General features: G+C 45.5%; 4 protein-coding genes across 4 annotated transcripts in view; 1 reads left to right on the forward strand and 3 right to left on the reverse strand.

Annotated features, from left to right (window-relative positions):
* LOC144497048 (uncharacterized) overlaps positions 1-14731 on the reverse strand; it is a 388053-nt gene that overhangs the window by 237840 nt on the left and 135482 nt on the right. The gene's annotated exons all lie outside the window — the stretch shown is intronic.
* The window catches only part of LOC144497015 (uncharacterized), a 507438-nt gene that overhangs the window by 98459 nt on the left and 394248 nt on the right, over positions 1-14731 (reverse strand). The gene's annotated exons all lie outside the window — the stretch shown is intronic.
* Positions 1-14731, reverse strand: part of LOC144497025 (uncharacterized) — a 335427-nt gene that overhangs the window by 80323 nt on the left and 240373 nt on the right. The window lies entirely within an intron of this gene.
* The window catches only part of LOC144497055 (uncharacterized), a 48247-nt gene that overhangs the window by 26456 nt on the left and 7060 nt on the right, over positions 1-14731 (forward strand). The window contains exon 3 of the mRNA XM_078217788.1: positions 4042-4057. Coding sequence (XP_078073914.1) covers positions 4042-4057 — 16 coding nt within the window. The remainder of the gene's footprint in view (positions 1-4041; positions 4058-14731) is intronic.

Consider the following 14731-nt stretch of genomic DNA (forward strand, 5'->3'; position numbering starts at 1 on the left):
CTTAAATGTTCCTAAAGTGTCTGACTCCACTATCACTGCAGGCAGTCCAGTCCACACCCCAACCACTCTCTGCGTAAAGAACCTACCTCTGATATCCTTCCTATATCTCCCACCATGAACCCTATAGTTATGCCCCCTTGTAATAGCTCCATCCACCCGAGGAAATAGTCTTTAAACGTTCACTCTATCTATCCCCTTCATCATTTTATAAACCTCTATTAAGTCTCCCCTCAGCCTCCTCTGCTCCAGAGAGAACAGCCCTAGCTCCCTCAACCTTTCCTCATAAGACCTACCCTCCAAACCAGGCAGCATCCTGGTAAATCTCCTCTGCACTCTTTCCAGCGCTTCCACATCCTTCTTATAGTGAGGTGACCAGAACTGCACACAATATTCCAAATGTGGTCTCACCAAGGTCCTGTACAGTTGCAGCACAACCCCACGGCTCTTAAACTCCAACCCCTGTTAATAAAAGCTAACACACTATAGGCCTTCTTCACAGCTCTATCCAGTTGAGTGGCAACCTTTAGAGATCTGTGGATATGGACCCCAAGATCTCTCTGTTCCTCCACAGTCTTCAGAACCCTACCTTTGACCCTGTAATCCACATTTAAATTAGTCCTACCAAAATGAATCACCTCACATTCATCAGGGTTAAACTCCATTTGCCATTTTTCAGCCCAGCTTTGCATCCTATCTATGTCTCTTTGCAGCCTACAACAGCCCTCCACCTCATCCACTACTCCACCAATCTTGGTGTCATCAGCAAATTTACTGATCCACCTTTCAGCCCCCTCCTCTAAGTCATTAATAAAAATCACAAAGAGCAGAGGACCAAGCACTGATCCCTGTGGCACTCCGCTAGCAACCTGCCTCCAGTCCGAAAATTTTCCATCCACCACCACCCTCTGTCTTCGATCAGACAGCCAGTTACCTATCCAATCGGCCAACTTTCCCTCTATCCCACACCTCCTCACTTTCATCATAAGCCAACCATGGGGGACCTTATCAAACGCCTTACTAAAATCCATGTATATGACATCAACTGCCCTACCTTCATCAACACACTTAGTTAAAGCCAAAGAGGAGGCATATAAAAAGCAACAAACCTGAGAGCTGGGCGAAATTTAAAATTCAGCAGAGGAAGACAAAGGGTTTAATTTGGAAGGGGAAAATAGAATATGAGAGTAACATAAGAACTTACTGCAAAAGCTTCTATAGATGTGCAAAGAGAAAAAGACTAGTGACGACAAATGTAGGTCACTTACAGTTAGAATAAGTGAATTCATAATGGACAACAAAGAGATAGCTGAACAAATATTTTGGATCTGTCTTACTGGGGAGGACACAAATAACCTTCCAGAAATACTGGGGGGGCAGAGAGTCTAGCATGAAGGAGGAACTGAAGGAAATCCTTATTAGTCAGGAAATTGTATTGGGGAAATTGCTGCGATTAAAACCTGAAAAGTCCCAGGGTCTGATGCTCTGCATCCCAGAATACTTAAGGAAGTGACCCTAGAAATAGTGGACATATTGGTGATCATTTTCTAGCATTTTATAGAGTTCCAATGGATTGGAGGATAGCTAATGTAACCCCACTTTTTAAAAAAGAATGGAGAGAGAAATCGGGGACTTATAGACCAGTTAGCCTGACATCATTGGTGGAGAAAATGCTGGAGTCAATAATTAAGGATGTAATAACTGAGCATTTGGAAAGCGGTGGCAGGATTGGTCCAAGTCAAAATGGATTCACTGAAGGGAAATCGTGCTTGACAAATCTGCTGGATTTTTTTGAGGATGTGGCCAATAGAGTGGACAAAGGTGAGCCTGTGGATGCTGTGTATCTGGACTTTCAGAAGGTTTTTGACAAGGCCCAAACAAGAGATTAGTGAGCAAAATTAAAGCTCATGGTACTGGGGGTAATGTATTGACATGGATAGAGAACTGGTTGGCAGAGGGAGCAGAGAGTGGGAATAAATGGGTCCTTTTCAGAGTGGCAGGCAGTGACTAATTGGGTACCACAGTGTTGGGACTACAACTGTTCACAATATACATTAATGATTTGGAATTGAATGCGATTCTCCAAATTTGCAGACAACACAGTGTGTGCTGTGAGGAGATTGCTAAAAGGCTGCAAGGTGACTTGGACAGGCTGGCTGAGTGGGCAAATACTTGGGAAATGCAATATAATGTGGATAAATGTGAGGTTATCCACTTTGGTGGTAAAAAAGGAAGGAAGATTATTATCTGAATGGTGGCAGTTTAGGAAAAGGGGAAGTGCACTGTGACTTAGGTGTCATGGTGGAACAGTCACTGAAGGTTGGCATGCAGCTGCAGCAGACGGTGAGGAAAGCTAATAGCATGCTGGCCTTCATAGCAGGAGGATTTGAGTATAGGAGTAGGGATGTTATGCTGCAGTTATACAGACCATAAGACATAGGAGCAGAATTAGGCCACTCGGCCCATCGAGTCTGTTCCGCCATTCAATCATGGCTGATATTTTCTCATCCCCATTCTTCTGCCTTTTCCCCATAACCTTTGATCCCCTTAGTAATCAAGAACCTATCTATCTCTGTCTTAAAGACACTCAGTGACCTGGCCTCCACAGCCTTCTGCGGCAAAGAGTTCCACAGATTCACCACTCAGGCTGAAGAAATTCCTCCTAATCTCTGTTTTAAAGGATCGTCTCTTTAGCCTGTGATTATGCCCTCTTGTTCTAGTTTTTCCTACGAGTGGAAACATCCTCTCCACATCCACTCTAACCAGGCCTTGCAGTATCCTGTAAGTTTCAATAAGATCCCCCCTCATCCTTCTAAACTCCAACGAGTACAGACCCAGAGTCCTCAACCGTTCCTCATACGACAAGCTTTTCATTCCAGGGATCATTCTTGTGAACCTCCTCTGGACCCTTTCCAAGGCCAGCACATCATTCCTTAGATATGGGGCCCAAAACTGCTCACAATATCCAAATGGGGTCTGACCAGAGCCTTGTACAGCCTCAGAAGTACATCCCTGCTCTTGTATTCGAGCCCTCTTGACATGAATGTTAACATTGCGTTTGTCTTTCTAACTGCCAACTGAACCTGCATGTTGTGGTAATATAATCAGGGCCTAGTTTTAAGGCTGATTAAATTGGACATCCTAAATTAAAGAATTGGGCATATTAAAATCAAACAGTCAAACCTCAGCCAGGCCAATTATACAAATACACAAACATGTCTGGGCCTGGCCCATCAATAAGGGCACCGGGGTATAACCTTGGAGTAAGCAAATTGGTCGAAAGTATCTGAAAATTACAGGTACAACATTTGGCACCCCAGACGGGACTTCGATAAGAAGTGATACGTTGCTCTGAAGTCGAACCTTCAACCCGGTATTCTCCAACACTCCATCTGAGCCTGAATTAAGAGGGCAAGTTGCCCCACGTTACGGCCAGTCTTAAGTGAGTGAAGGACTAATACAGATTCGACCAGTAAATTGGGCCACAAACCCAGTGTCTGTAACACAAGGTTTGACAAACTGCGTAGCTAGAACTAGGATAGTCAAGGGAATTTGGGTAAAATCTACAGGCAGGAATTTAGTGAAAACTGGACCCCTACCCCGATCCCTTACCTATACCCATGTGACGAACCCTAAAAGGAAATAATTATGGCCAGTCATGCCGAATGGGAGGAAGTTCTCCGTTTATATTTGAACCATAAGTGGCCCAAATGGATGCAGTGGGGTGACGCCCCGAAACCGGATCTGGGATCCAAGGGACAGAATTGTTGGAGTCGTGTCCATAATGAAATGGGTAAAAGGGCTCCCAAAATTAGGAAGGCGATTGCTAGTTGTCTGGAACAGTGCTGTGGTAGAGAAGCAGAGATTATCCGGGTTAAACGGGACAGAGAAGCCCAGGTAACCCAACTAAAGCAGGACTTAATGAGTGCTACCTTGCGCATATAGCAATTGGAAGCGGAGGTAGGCACACGAGCGGAAAGAAACCAGATTAATATGATACACATGAGCCAAGTCCAGGCTCAATGTGATAAAGCCTGCCAAAAGGCACAGCGCGCTGTCAGTGAGAGAGAGGCCGCGTTGCGGTAGAGGAAGTTAAACGTAAATGCAGCGACCTGCAGACTGCAGTAAAAGTTTTGCACCAAGCAGGAAAAGCAAATACAGCTCACTCCAAATGCCTGCATGAGATTGAAGATTCAAAGTCACAACTAGCCATAAAAAGGGTGTAATGTGTGACCTAGGGGTAGAGTGGGGGATTTAGAAGAGGATGCCTGCCATTATGCAACAGCTAGCGTCACTGCCGACTGGGGACCCCCACCTCCCTTCCCGGTAATGGAACCAACGGCACCACCTCATCCGGCCCGCATCCCGGAAAACTCAGTCTCAGCTCCTAGTCCTTGTACCATCCCAATCGATTTTCACTCCATCTGACGAAGGGGCAGCGCTCCGAAAGCTTATGGTATTTGCTACCAAATAAACCTGTTGGACTTTAACCTGGTGTTGTGAGACTTCTTACTATGCCATCCCAATAAGCCCAGTCACTAATCCGGTTCGCGTACCAATTAATCCGGTCACCACCCAACGACAGGACGGACAGAACCACAATGTGACTTATGTAACTCCATACACCATGACCCAACTCACTGACATAGCTAAAGTGATTGGAATATTCGAACTCTCTGGGGATCCACATGCTCTCTTTGACCAGGTCACCCAATATCATGTTTTAAACGGCCTAGACGAGGCAGAAAAGGTTAAACTTATTTTGCTATGTTTAAGTCCTGCCATCTGTTCCGCCCCACCCGAACCCCAGAACGTGGCCGGGGGAACCCTACCAGAAATGAAGGCAGCCATTCTGGCCGCCATAGGCTACAATAGGGATGACCCGGTACAAGGTTTAAACAACTGCCAACAAAAGCGAGGGGAACACCCGACAGCCTCTGCTGGCCGACTATGGAACCAATTTGTTGCGGTTTTCGGCCAATTTAATCGAGTTCAATTAAACGTACACCACCGATCCACATGGATCCGGACCCTGATAGCACACGCCACTGAGGGGAGCTGGAAAGCCTGTGAGAATTTTGACCTTGATGATAATGCACACACACAAGCCTGGGCCACCAGTAAAATGACTCGCGTGTGGGAACGGGAAGTCAGACAAACAGACACCCCCAAGTCCACAAAACACGGATTGATGAACCCAATCCACACAGACCCGGCCCCGGTTTGGCGGAACGAAGGGGGAGGTGGAAACAGGGGACTGGGAAACTCGGGGCACCCACCCCCATATACCCCTGCCAATCATCGATACAGAAAACTGCAGCCCCGTGCAGAACCCCGATATATTCCCAACCCCAGGTACAGTGAACAAGATAAAACCAACCCCAGATATCCACCCCCATAAGCACAGTATTATAACTGCGGGCAACCCAACCATTTTGCCCAGTACTGTAGGGCACCACCATATTTCAGGGGACCAGCAAACCCCAAACACCCATACACTATTGCTGATCGCCGACACAGGGAATAGGACATAGGCCCAACCTCCAACACCGAGAACCATACAGAGCCGAGCCCAGAGGCCCACGCCCACAAGTGCAGTGTTATACCTGCAGGCAACCCAACCATTTTGCCTGGAACTGTAGGGCACCATGCAACGGCACCACGCAACGACCATCTCAGCGGTTCCCCGACGATGGACCCTGACCCATGCCCCTCGAAGGACCGGCCTGACAAACCATTATAACCCACACCCTGTACCCCCAGGACCAGCACACGCATCCTTGGTTCCTGCCCCAATTTACAGGGCTTCAGGACTAAAACCCTGGCCCAGGGGACCCCGACGAAAAGGATGGGGCACCTACAAACCTTACCCCCTATGGCGCCCCTGGTACCGGGACTCCCAAAAACGTTTGACCCGGCACTCACTACCAGAGATGGTAATGCAGTGAGTACCCGGCAGCCAAGGCCCGCCCACATAGGTTCCCTCCACTAAGGAAGAATCAGGACATCACAGTTCAAATTGTAAATAGCTTTATCCATCCACTCCATGCATCACCCAATTGAAAAGGGTTTCTTATCTGCCCACATTATACTGCACCATAATCTTCCGACACACCACAGTTTGGTTGTGGGATGAAGAATCTATTATACTGTGCCATAGTCCTCCAACAACAAGGACACATGCCACATACCCAACATTTTATTTTCACACTCTGCAAACTCCTTACCCCACTCAACCCCATTAAACACTGATTGCCGACCAACCCTTCGTATGACACTATTGGGCCTTTATTATTCATTCACTTATTTCTTTTTTTTTAAAGTGGAAAGTCATATGACATTCTAGTAAAGAAAAGGAAAAGAGAATCAGGTACTAATAAGAATTACCAGGTGAATCATAGAATCATAGAAGCCCTACAGTGCAGAAGGAGGCCATTCGGCCCATCGAGTCTGCACCGACCACAATCCCACCCAGGCCCTACCCCCACATATTTTACCCGCTAATCCCTCTAACCTACGCATCTCAGGACTCTAAGGGGCAATTTTTAACCTGGCCAATCAACCTAACCCGCACATCTTTGGACTATTGTTATCTACCTTGGTGCTACCTTGATCTCCCCCAAAATGAACTACATACTTCTCTGCTATCTGGGACTCCTCGTCTCAGACTGAACCACAGACACCACACCAACCGAAGACCAGAAGATCAGCCTATGATACCCCGGATATATGTGGTTCACCCCACCAGATGCAGACAAATGTGAGGATGACATCCTATAGGTACACCCCAATAAGAGTATCACCTATGGGTGTAATAACCAAAGAGTGGTGTACAGGAAAGATAATGGGAGCTCTGATTACTGCTCCCTAAGGACGACCCTCACTAGTGATTGGTGGGCGTACACTAACCCTGGGTGCATGGAGCTAGCCTGTCTAGCCCATAGCCCAGAAAAAGGGCTGGAATTGGGAAAGAAGTGCCCCGGTAAGGTTATTCAGAACGAGTACATATACAATGAAATTAAGAATAGGTTAAGACCAACTGTTAGCTCACCCATCCCCACTTGTCCCGAAACCACCCCAGGGCCCCAAAATGGGTTGATACTAAAACATACAAGGAAAATATTATTCGACAACACACACTACGAATTGGTACCAGTAGTGGTAGATTTAGCCAGAACACAATTACCAGACTGGTGTCCCTCCCCACTTAGAAAATTGTACCTCCACTTGACCCAGAGGCTGCTAAGCTGAAAGACCGGGACACACACGGGGGAAGTGCCGCCCAGGTCAAAGGGACGCAAGAGGAGGGAAATCCTGAATGATCTGGTAACTGCATACGGAGCGGGGATATCCACCATTAATGCACTGGATCCAGCTGATTTGGATAATAAGCTCAAGTCCTAACCCGACAAGTTAAACAGACCTTGGACAGCTTAAATGAAAATGCTCGGCAAGATGCCGAGGGAGATTTGGCTGAGAACAGGGCTACTGGCTTATAGTTACTGTACTAGAAGAACATGCCCAAACTAAAATTCAGATCGCCCAAGGGAGGGTGATGATGCCAGGCAACAGAACCGAACCCTATGTAGCATCTATGGGCAATGGATGGTCGAGCAGTTAAGAGAGAATCTTGACCAGGTTAGCAGGGGGAAAGTTGCGTCCGGATCAGTGATGAACAGATTGAACACCTGTACTGGGGAAAAGGACACCCCAATGTCACTAACTGCCAATTACGGCAACTGACCAAGGTCTGGTCTAACGATAGTTGTAGATGAATCCCGGGGACCGCACTAGGAATGGTTTTGGGGATCCCAGTAACATTAAAAGATAAGGTTGGGTTGAGACTTTTTGAAGCCAAAAATAAAGGGATTGTTAAAGGAGGGATGTGGATGGGATACCAGGGGACTCTACTGTATGTGGTTGTGAAAAGAGGGAAGCTCATAGGTACCAGTCTGGAGAAATGTGAACACACAGACAAAATGGTCATGTGCCCATATCCAGTGTATGAAAATGAACATGCCCTGTGTGGATTCAGAACAACCACTGACCTAAATTGTACACTGGAGATTCGAAATTTGGAAAGGGATGTCACCGGGTGGCTTACAGGGGGGGAGGGAGAATATTGTATTACAACCTCACTAGAAAATTACCAGTATGGGGCAGCCATAACATCCACGACATTACCTTGTGCATTAAACCACACAGTCCCGCTAGGATAGGATTAATTGAGATGGTAGCATACACAGAAGAGAGAAAACACTAATAAATGCTAGCAAGGAATTGAGACAAAGCTTAGGGGACTATTTTGAAAAATTTGATACCGGGATAACACTTCTACCTGAGAAACTTCAACAAATTCGGACACAATTGATCACAGCACACAAGACCTTTGTCAAAGTGGTGCAACAAACAGGGGAAATAAAAAAGAATATTGTGAAATTAGAGTCACTACATGGTGGGATGACCTCAGGGATTGGGGTTCAAATGTCCAAATCCACCCATGGGTCCGCATTCTGTCACACCTGGCCGTAATAGGAATCCTACTTATGGCAGTGTACCTAACCATCCTCACATTTAAATTCGCCCGATGGAAGAAGGAATTTCTGGAAAACCTGGACTCGGCAAGGGCCATCCGACATGGGGAAAGGCTCTACAATCAAGAACCTTGATACTCCCATCTATATTGTAATATGTATAGTCACTTGTCATTTTGTACTGTTTATTACTTTGTTTTGTATTTACCCGATTGATGTATTGTTTCTTTATTGTTTTTTTAAATTATTTTACTTCATTTAAATTTGTTAGTACTATTATGGGTTAGGGATGATACTATCAACCCCAGATTTGGGGTACTTGCTTGTTGAGATGGTTTGGTAAGGATTGTGTGATCCGGTTCGCTGACGCTCACTGAATCAAGAGGAGAGAATGTGGAATATAATCTGGGCCTAGTTTTAAGGCTGATTAAATTGGATATCCTAAATTAAAGAATTGGGCATATTAAAATCAAACAGTCAAACCTCAGGTAGGCCAATTATACGAATACACAAGCATGTCTGGGCCTGGCCCGTCAAAGATCATTGCACTCTACTGAGACCCAGCAGGAGATCATCGCACCCCATTGAAATGTACCAGCCTATTGTTAGAAGCCCAGATCGGGCCAGACTTTAGAAACATAGAAACCCTACAGTGCAGAAGGAGGCCATTCGGCCCATCGAGTCTGCAACGACCACAATCCCACCCAGGCCCTACCCCCACATATTTACCCGCTAATCCCTCTAACCTATGCATCCCAGGACGCTAAGGGGCAATTTTTAACCTGGCCAATCAACCTAACCCGCCAATCAACCTAACCCACATGGAGCACACCAGGATGGTAGGGAGTGGGATAGCTTGATCTTGGTTTCAGATGAAGGTCGGCACAACATCGTGGGCCGAAGGGCCTGTTCTGTGCTGTACTGTTCTATGTTCTATGTTCTATCTTTGGGTGACTTTCTGTCACCTAGAGTTCCTGCAGTTATCTGGCAACAGATTACATGTCAGTAACACCATGGAGATGGACACCTAGGGACGGACCCCAGTGTCCTGTCAGGCAGACATCAAGAAACCCACTGGGTATTGCAACCCCCTTATTGGCCGGAAACCAGAGAAGTTTCTGGAAAGGCAGGCGGATAAAGGTACACATCTCAGACACACCAGGAGCGAAGACTCGATGAGGGAGGTGACCTTGACCATGCGGAAGACTGACCAGAGAAGGAAGGAAGAAGCTGCCATTGAGACTCACCTTCGTGACGACGGACCAGAGGGACTCAGATAATCGGGCCTGCAGTTTGACCAAACCATCTTTGCCGGTAGTATACTTGAATCTGGGGTATCCTCTTGTTTTATGTGGGTAATTTAAGGGTTAATAGTGTTATTATTAATAAACTTATTGAACCTTTACTTGTGCTTGTCCTTTGTCCATCTTGCAAATAAGAGCACCGGGGTAAAACCTTGGAGTAAGCAAACTGGTCGAAAGTATCTGAGAATTACAGGTACAACAATGTTAACCTTAAGAAAATCTTGAACAAGAGGGACCTGAACATGGCCCTTGCAGCTAAAGGGATCAAGGGGTATGGAGGGAAAGCAGGAGTGGATACTGAAAGTGCATGATGATATTGAATGGCAGTGCAGTCTCAAAGGGCCGAATGGCCTACTCATGCACCTATTTTCTATGAATCATAGAATCCCTACAGTACAGAAAGAGGCCATTCGGCCCATCGAGTCTGCACCAACCACAATCCCACCCAGGCCCTACCCTCATATCCCTACATATTTTACCCGCTAATCCCTCTAATCTCCTCCTGACATTTAATGGCATTACCATAGCTGAATCTCCTACTACCAACATGCTGGAGGTTATATTTATTTTAGAGTAGTAAAACCTCTTAAAGTCCAGACGTCTTTTAAAGTGAAACGAAAGCTGAAGTTGCCTTAACATGCAATTGCAGAAAAACAAATTAAGCTTAAATATTTCGCTATCTATTTCCCGACATAAAATTCATTTCAAGTTTTGGGAAAGATATTGAGCCATTTTCAACGGTTTTGTTATTGAGATTGATTCAAAGTTTGATGTAAGCCGAATACTGTGTTGTTGTTTGTCTACTGTTTTATCAATCTTCTGTATTGTGGCCAAATGGGCCACCTAAAATGGCGATTTACAAAGCACGCTGGGAAAATTTGCCAACTACAGAAACAGACAGACTGCAGCCTTAAATGACAGAGATAAACAGGCTGCAGCTCCAGACTATTGAATACACAGGATATAGGCAATCTCTAAGACAATGGACACTTTCTGATCAAACAGACTTGTTTACCAGACACACAGGTGCCTGAATCCCTTATTTGGGAGGGAGGTATGTTACCTACATGGCTCTAGCACCTACAGGCATGGCTGTTGGGTATTGATTGAATCCAATCAGCGTGGCAGCACCTGATTGCTCTCTCTCTCACCAGACTTCACTGAGGACTGCAGAGAACAACACGCAGATAAAGGCAATTATCCTGGGTACTTGCAGTCATGCAAAAGTTGTTAAGGTCCAGTATTGAACTTGAACTTTAGTATTTCGTAAAGAAAAATGTAAGAACTCGAGCAGGAGTAGGCCATCTGGCCCCTCGAGCCTGCTCCGCCATTCAATAAGATCATGGCTGATCTTTTCGTGGACTCAGCTCCACTTACCCGCCTGCTCACCATGACTCTTAATTGCTTTACTGTTCAAAAATATATCTATCCTTGCCTTAAAAACATTCAATGAAGCAACCTCAATTACATCACTGGGCAGGGAATTCCACAGATTCCCAACCCTTTAGGTGAAGAAGTTCCTCTTCAACTCAGTCCTAAATCTGCTCCCCCTTATTTCGAGAACATGCCCCTAGTTCTAGTTTCACCTGCCAGTGGAAACAACTTCCCTGCTTCTATCTTATATGTTTCTATGTGATCTCCCCTCATTCTTCTGAATTCCAATGAGTATAGCCCCAGTCTACTCAATCTCTCCTCATAAGCCAACCCTCTCAAATCCGGCATCAACCTAGTGAATCTCCTCTGTACCCCTTCCAGTGCCAGTATATCCTTTCTTAAGTAAGGAGTCCAAAACTGTACACAGAACTCCAGGTGTGACCTCACCAGCACCTTATATAGCTGCAACATAACTTCACTGTTTTTAAACTCCATCCCTCTTGCAATGAAGGACAAAGTTCCATTTGCCTTCTTAATTACCTGCTACACCTTTGATGCACATCAATTTGGACACGAGGCTCGAAGCTTCAGTAAAAGAAGGCTTTTATTAACTAACAATGAAGCTATCAGAACTTATGTACACTATCCCAGACTGAAGGGGTCCCGTCAGAGCAGGGACTCTTATACCTCTCCCAGGAGGCGGAGCCCGACTGGGATGTGCCACAACAGTAACAAACACAGGTGTAACAACCCCACCCTAACCCAACAGTAACAGTAGTACAATCCAACAGTAACATATATACATCCTTGTAGTACTGGCCAGCCCTGGCTCAGTACTATCCAGTGGGAACCAACGATGGTTCACCACAACCTTCATACCAACTTTTTGTGATTCATGCAGAAGGACACCCAGGTCCCTCTGCACAGCAGCATGCTGCAATTTTTTACCATTTAAATAATAGTCCATTTTGCTGTCATTCCTACCAAAATGGATGACCTCACATTTACCAACATTGACCCTTGCCCACTCACTTAGACGATCTATATCCCTTTGCAGACTTTCAGCGTCCTCTGCACACTTTGCTCTGCCACTCATCTTAGTGTCCTCTGTGAATTTTGACACAGTACACTTGGTGCCCAACTCCAAATCATCTATTTAAATCATAAACAATTGCGGTCCCAACACTGATCCCTGAGGCACACCACTAGTCACTGATCGCCAACCAGAAAAACACCCATTTTCCCCCACTCTTTGCTTTCTGTTAGTTAACCAATCCTCTATCCATGCTAGTACATTACCCGTAACACCGTGCACCTTTATCTTATGCAGCAGCCTTTGGTGCAGCACCTTGTCAAATGCCTTCTGGAAATCCAGATACACCACATCCACAGATTCCCCATTGTCCACTGCGCATGTAATGTTCTCAAAAGGTTCCACCAAATTAGTCAAACATGACCTGCCCTTCATGAACCCATAAGTAACTTATATTGATTGTGCGGGTGATTAATATCAATTGTGTGTGTGAATAAATATTACTGTACTAACAAGAAGTCAACTCACAGTTCTTTGTCCACCGTATAATGGTTAAAAACAGACTGTGCGGCAGGCAAAACAGTATAGATTCATAACTCAAAATAAATTTACTTTTTTAACTTCCCCCAAAATCCCTGATTTATCAGTATGGTGCGTTCCTGTTCACTGAAATCGTCAGGAGCCTACAGGAAGAGTCCAGTACACAGCATATTGGTCAATGTCACTGTGGACTGGTAAACTTTCTCCATCAATGGGTTTAGAATTTCCAGTTCACAGGAAGCTTAACAATTCCCTGAGAAAGAAAGACTTGCATTTTTATGTCAACTTTAATGAATTCAGGACATCCAAAAGCACTTTGAAGCCTAAGAATTGTGATTTCAAGTGCAGCCATTGTTGTCATGTAGGAAACATGGCAATCAATTTCTGTAAGAAGTTTAACAACACCAGGTTAAAGTCCAACAGGTTTATTTGGTAGCCAAAGCCACACAAGCTTTCGGAGCTCCAAGCCCCTTCTTCAGGTGAGTCTTCAGGTGAGTCAATTTCTGCACAGCAAGCTCCCACAGAAATATGATAATGATCAATTAATCTGTTTTTGTGACATTGATTGTGGGATCCACACTGACTGGAACATCAGTAACAACTCCCCTGCTCTTCTACAATGTATATTCATCTGAGAGGGCCTTTGTTTAACTGATCTGAATTTTGGTTTCTCTGACAGTGCAGCACACCCTCAGCACTCCACTGGAGTGTCAGTCTCAGTGGCCAAGTCTCCACAGTGTGACTTTCTGACTCAATGTCAGTCATGGCTTCGTTAAAACTTTGTCGATGTATAATATTTCTGTTGTATTAGATTCAGTTTCAGTTAAGTCCCAAGGCTGTGTACAGAATGCTTTTCCCCTCCTGAAAACTGGCAGCCTGCAAGTTTGATTTGATTTGAAGTAATGACTAGTATGAGCTGCAGGTGTCAGTGTTGTTTATGAATCCAGATATCACAGGAGAATAACCGGAAGGGTTGAATAAGTCTCAGAAAGTGGAGCTGAGAGAAAATGAATCTCCACAGCAGGCGACCCCTAAATAGGGTGGAGCTGTAAGATATCAAACCATGGACGATCTACTCACACAATCAGCCCCAACACACTCCCTGAATCACCAAGTCACTCTCTGATGCGCGACAATCAAGCACGAGGTACAAGGCTTCAGCGATTGAAGGCTTTTATTGACAAACAATGGAACTATCTAACACGAGTACACCAATCCAGACTGGAGGGGTCCCGCCTGAGCAGAGGGTCTTATACCTCTCCCCAGGAGGCGGGGCCCGACCGGGATGTGCCATAACAACATCCACCACAGGTATATTAATCCCACAGTGTAAACACCCTAACCCAACAACATTATAACATTGGAATAACCCCACAGTGGTAACCAACGATGGTTCACCACACTCTCCCAGGAATAGAGGCACTCTCCGATCACTGGTCAATCTTTCCTCTCTGGACCTCCCACTCTCCTGTCCATGAACTGATCCCACCACTGCACATCATCACTGCCTTGGATGCTGTGAGTCTTCCTCTTCTGATCTGCTGTCAAACATATCCGAGGTTGCACATCCCACACTGATGTCAGTTTGAAAGCCCCTGAGGATGAAGAATGCTATTCCCACACTAGGAATCTCTGTCAAACATTTACCAGGGGAACTGAGACAGCAGCTGCAATAAGTGAGGTTTTATTCAGATGGGACAATGACAAGTTTAAATCTCCACCTGATCTGCTGCTCAAAGTCGCCTCCGTTTCACCGGTCAGTTTCCCAAGCTTCAGGAAACTCATGTTACTCCAGAAATATTTGGATTGGCTGTGAGAGACGTCAATCAGAGAGCCCACCCACTCTGCCCATTCCTTCCTCTTCCTCTTTCACAGCTGCTTCACTTCCTGTAGGGACTGAAAACCAAGTGAGGAGATGGTGAGTGAAGGAGCAGAATTTATAATAATTA

Source organism: Mustelus asterias, chromosome 8 (assembly GCF_964213995.1).
Source record: "Mustelus asterias chromosome 8, sMusAst1.hap1.1, whole genome shotgun sequence".
NCBI lineage: Eukaryota > Metazoa > Chordata > Chondrichthyes > Carcharhiniformes > Triakidae > Mustelus > Mustelus asterias.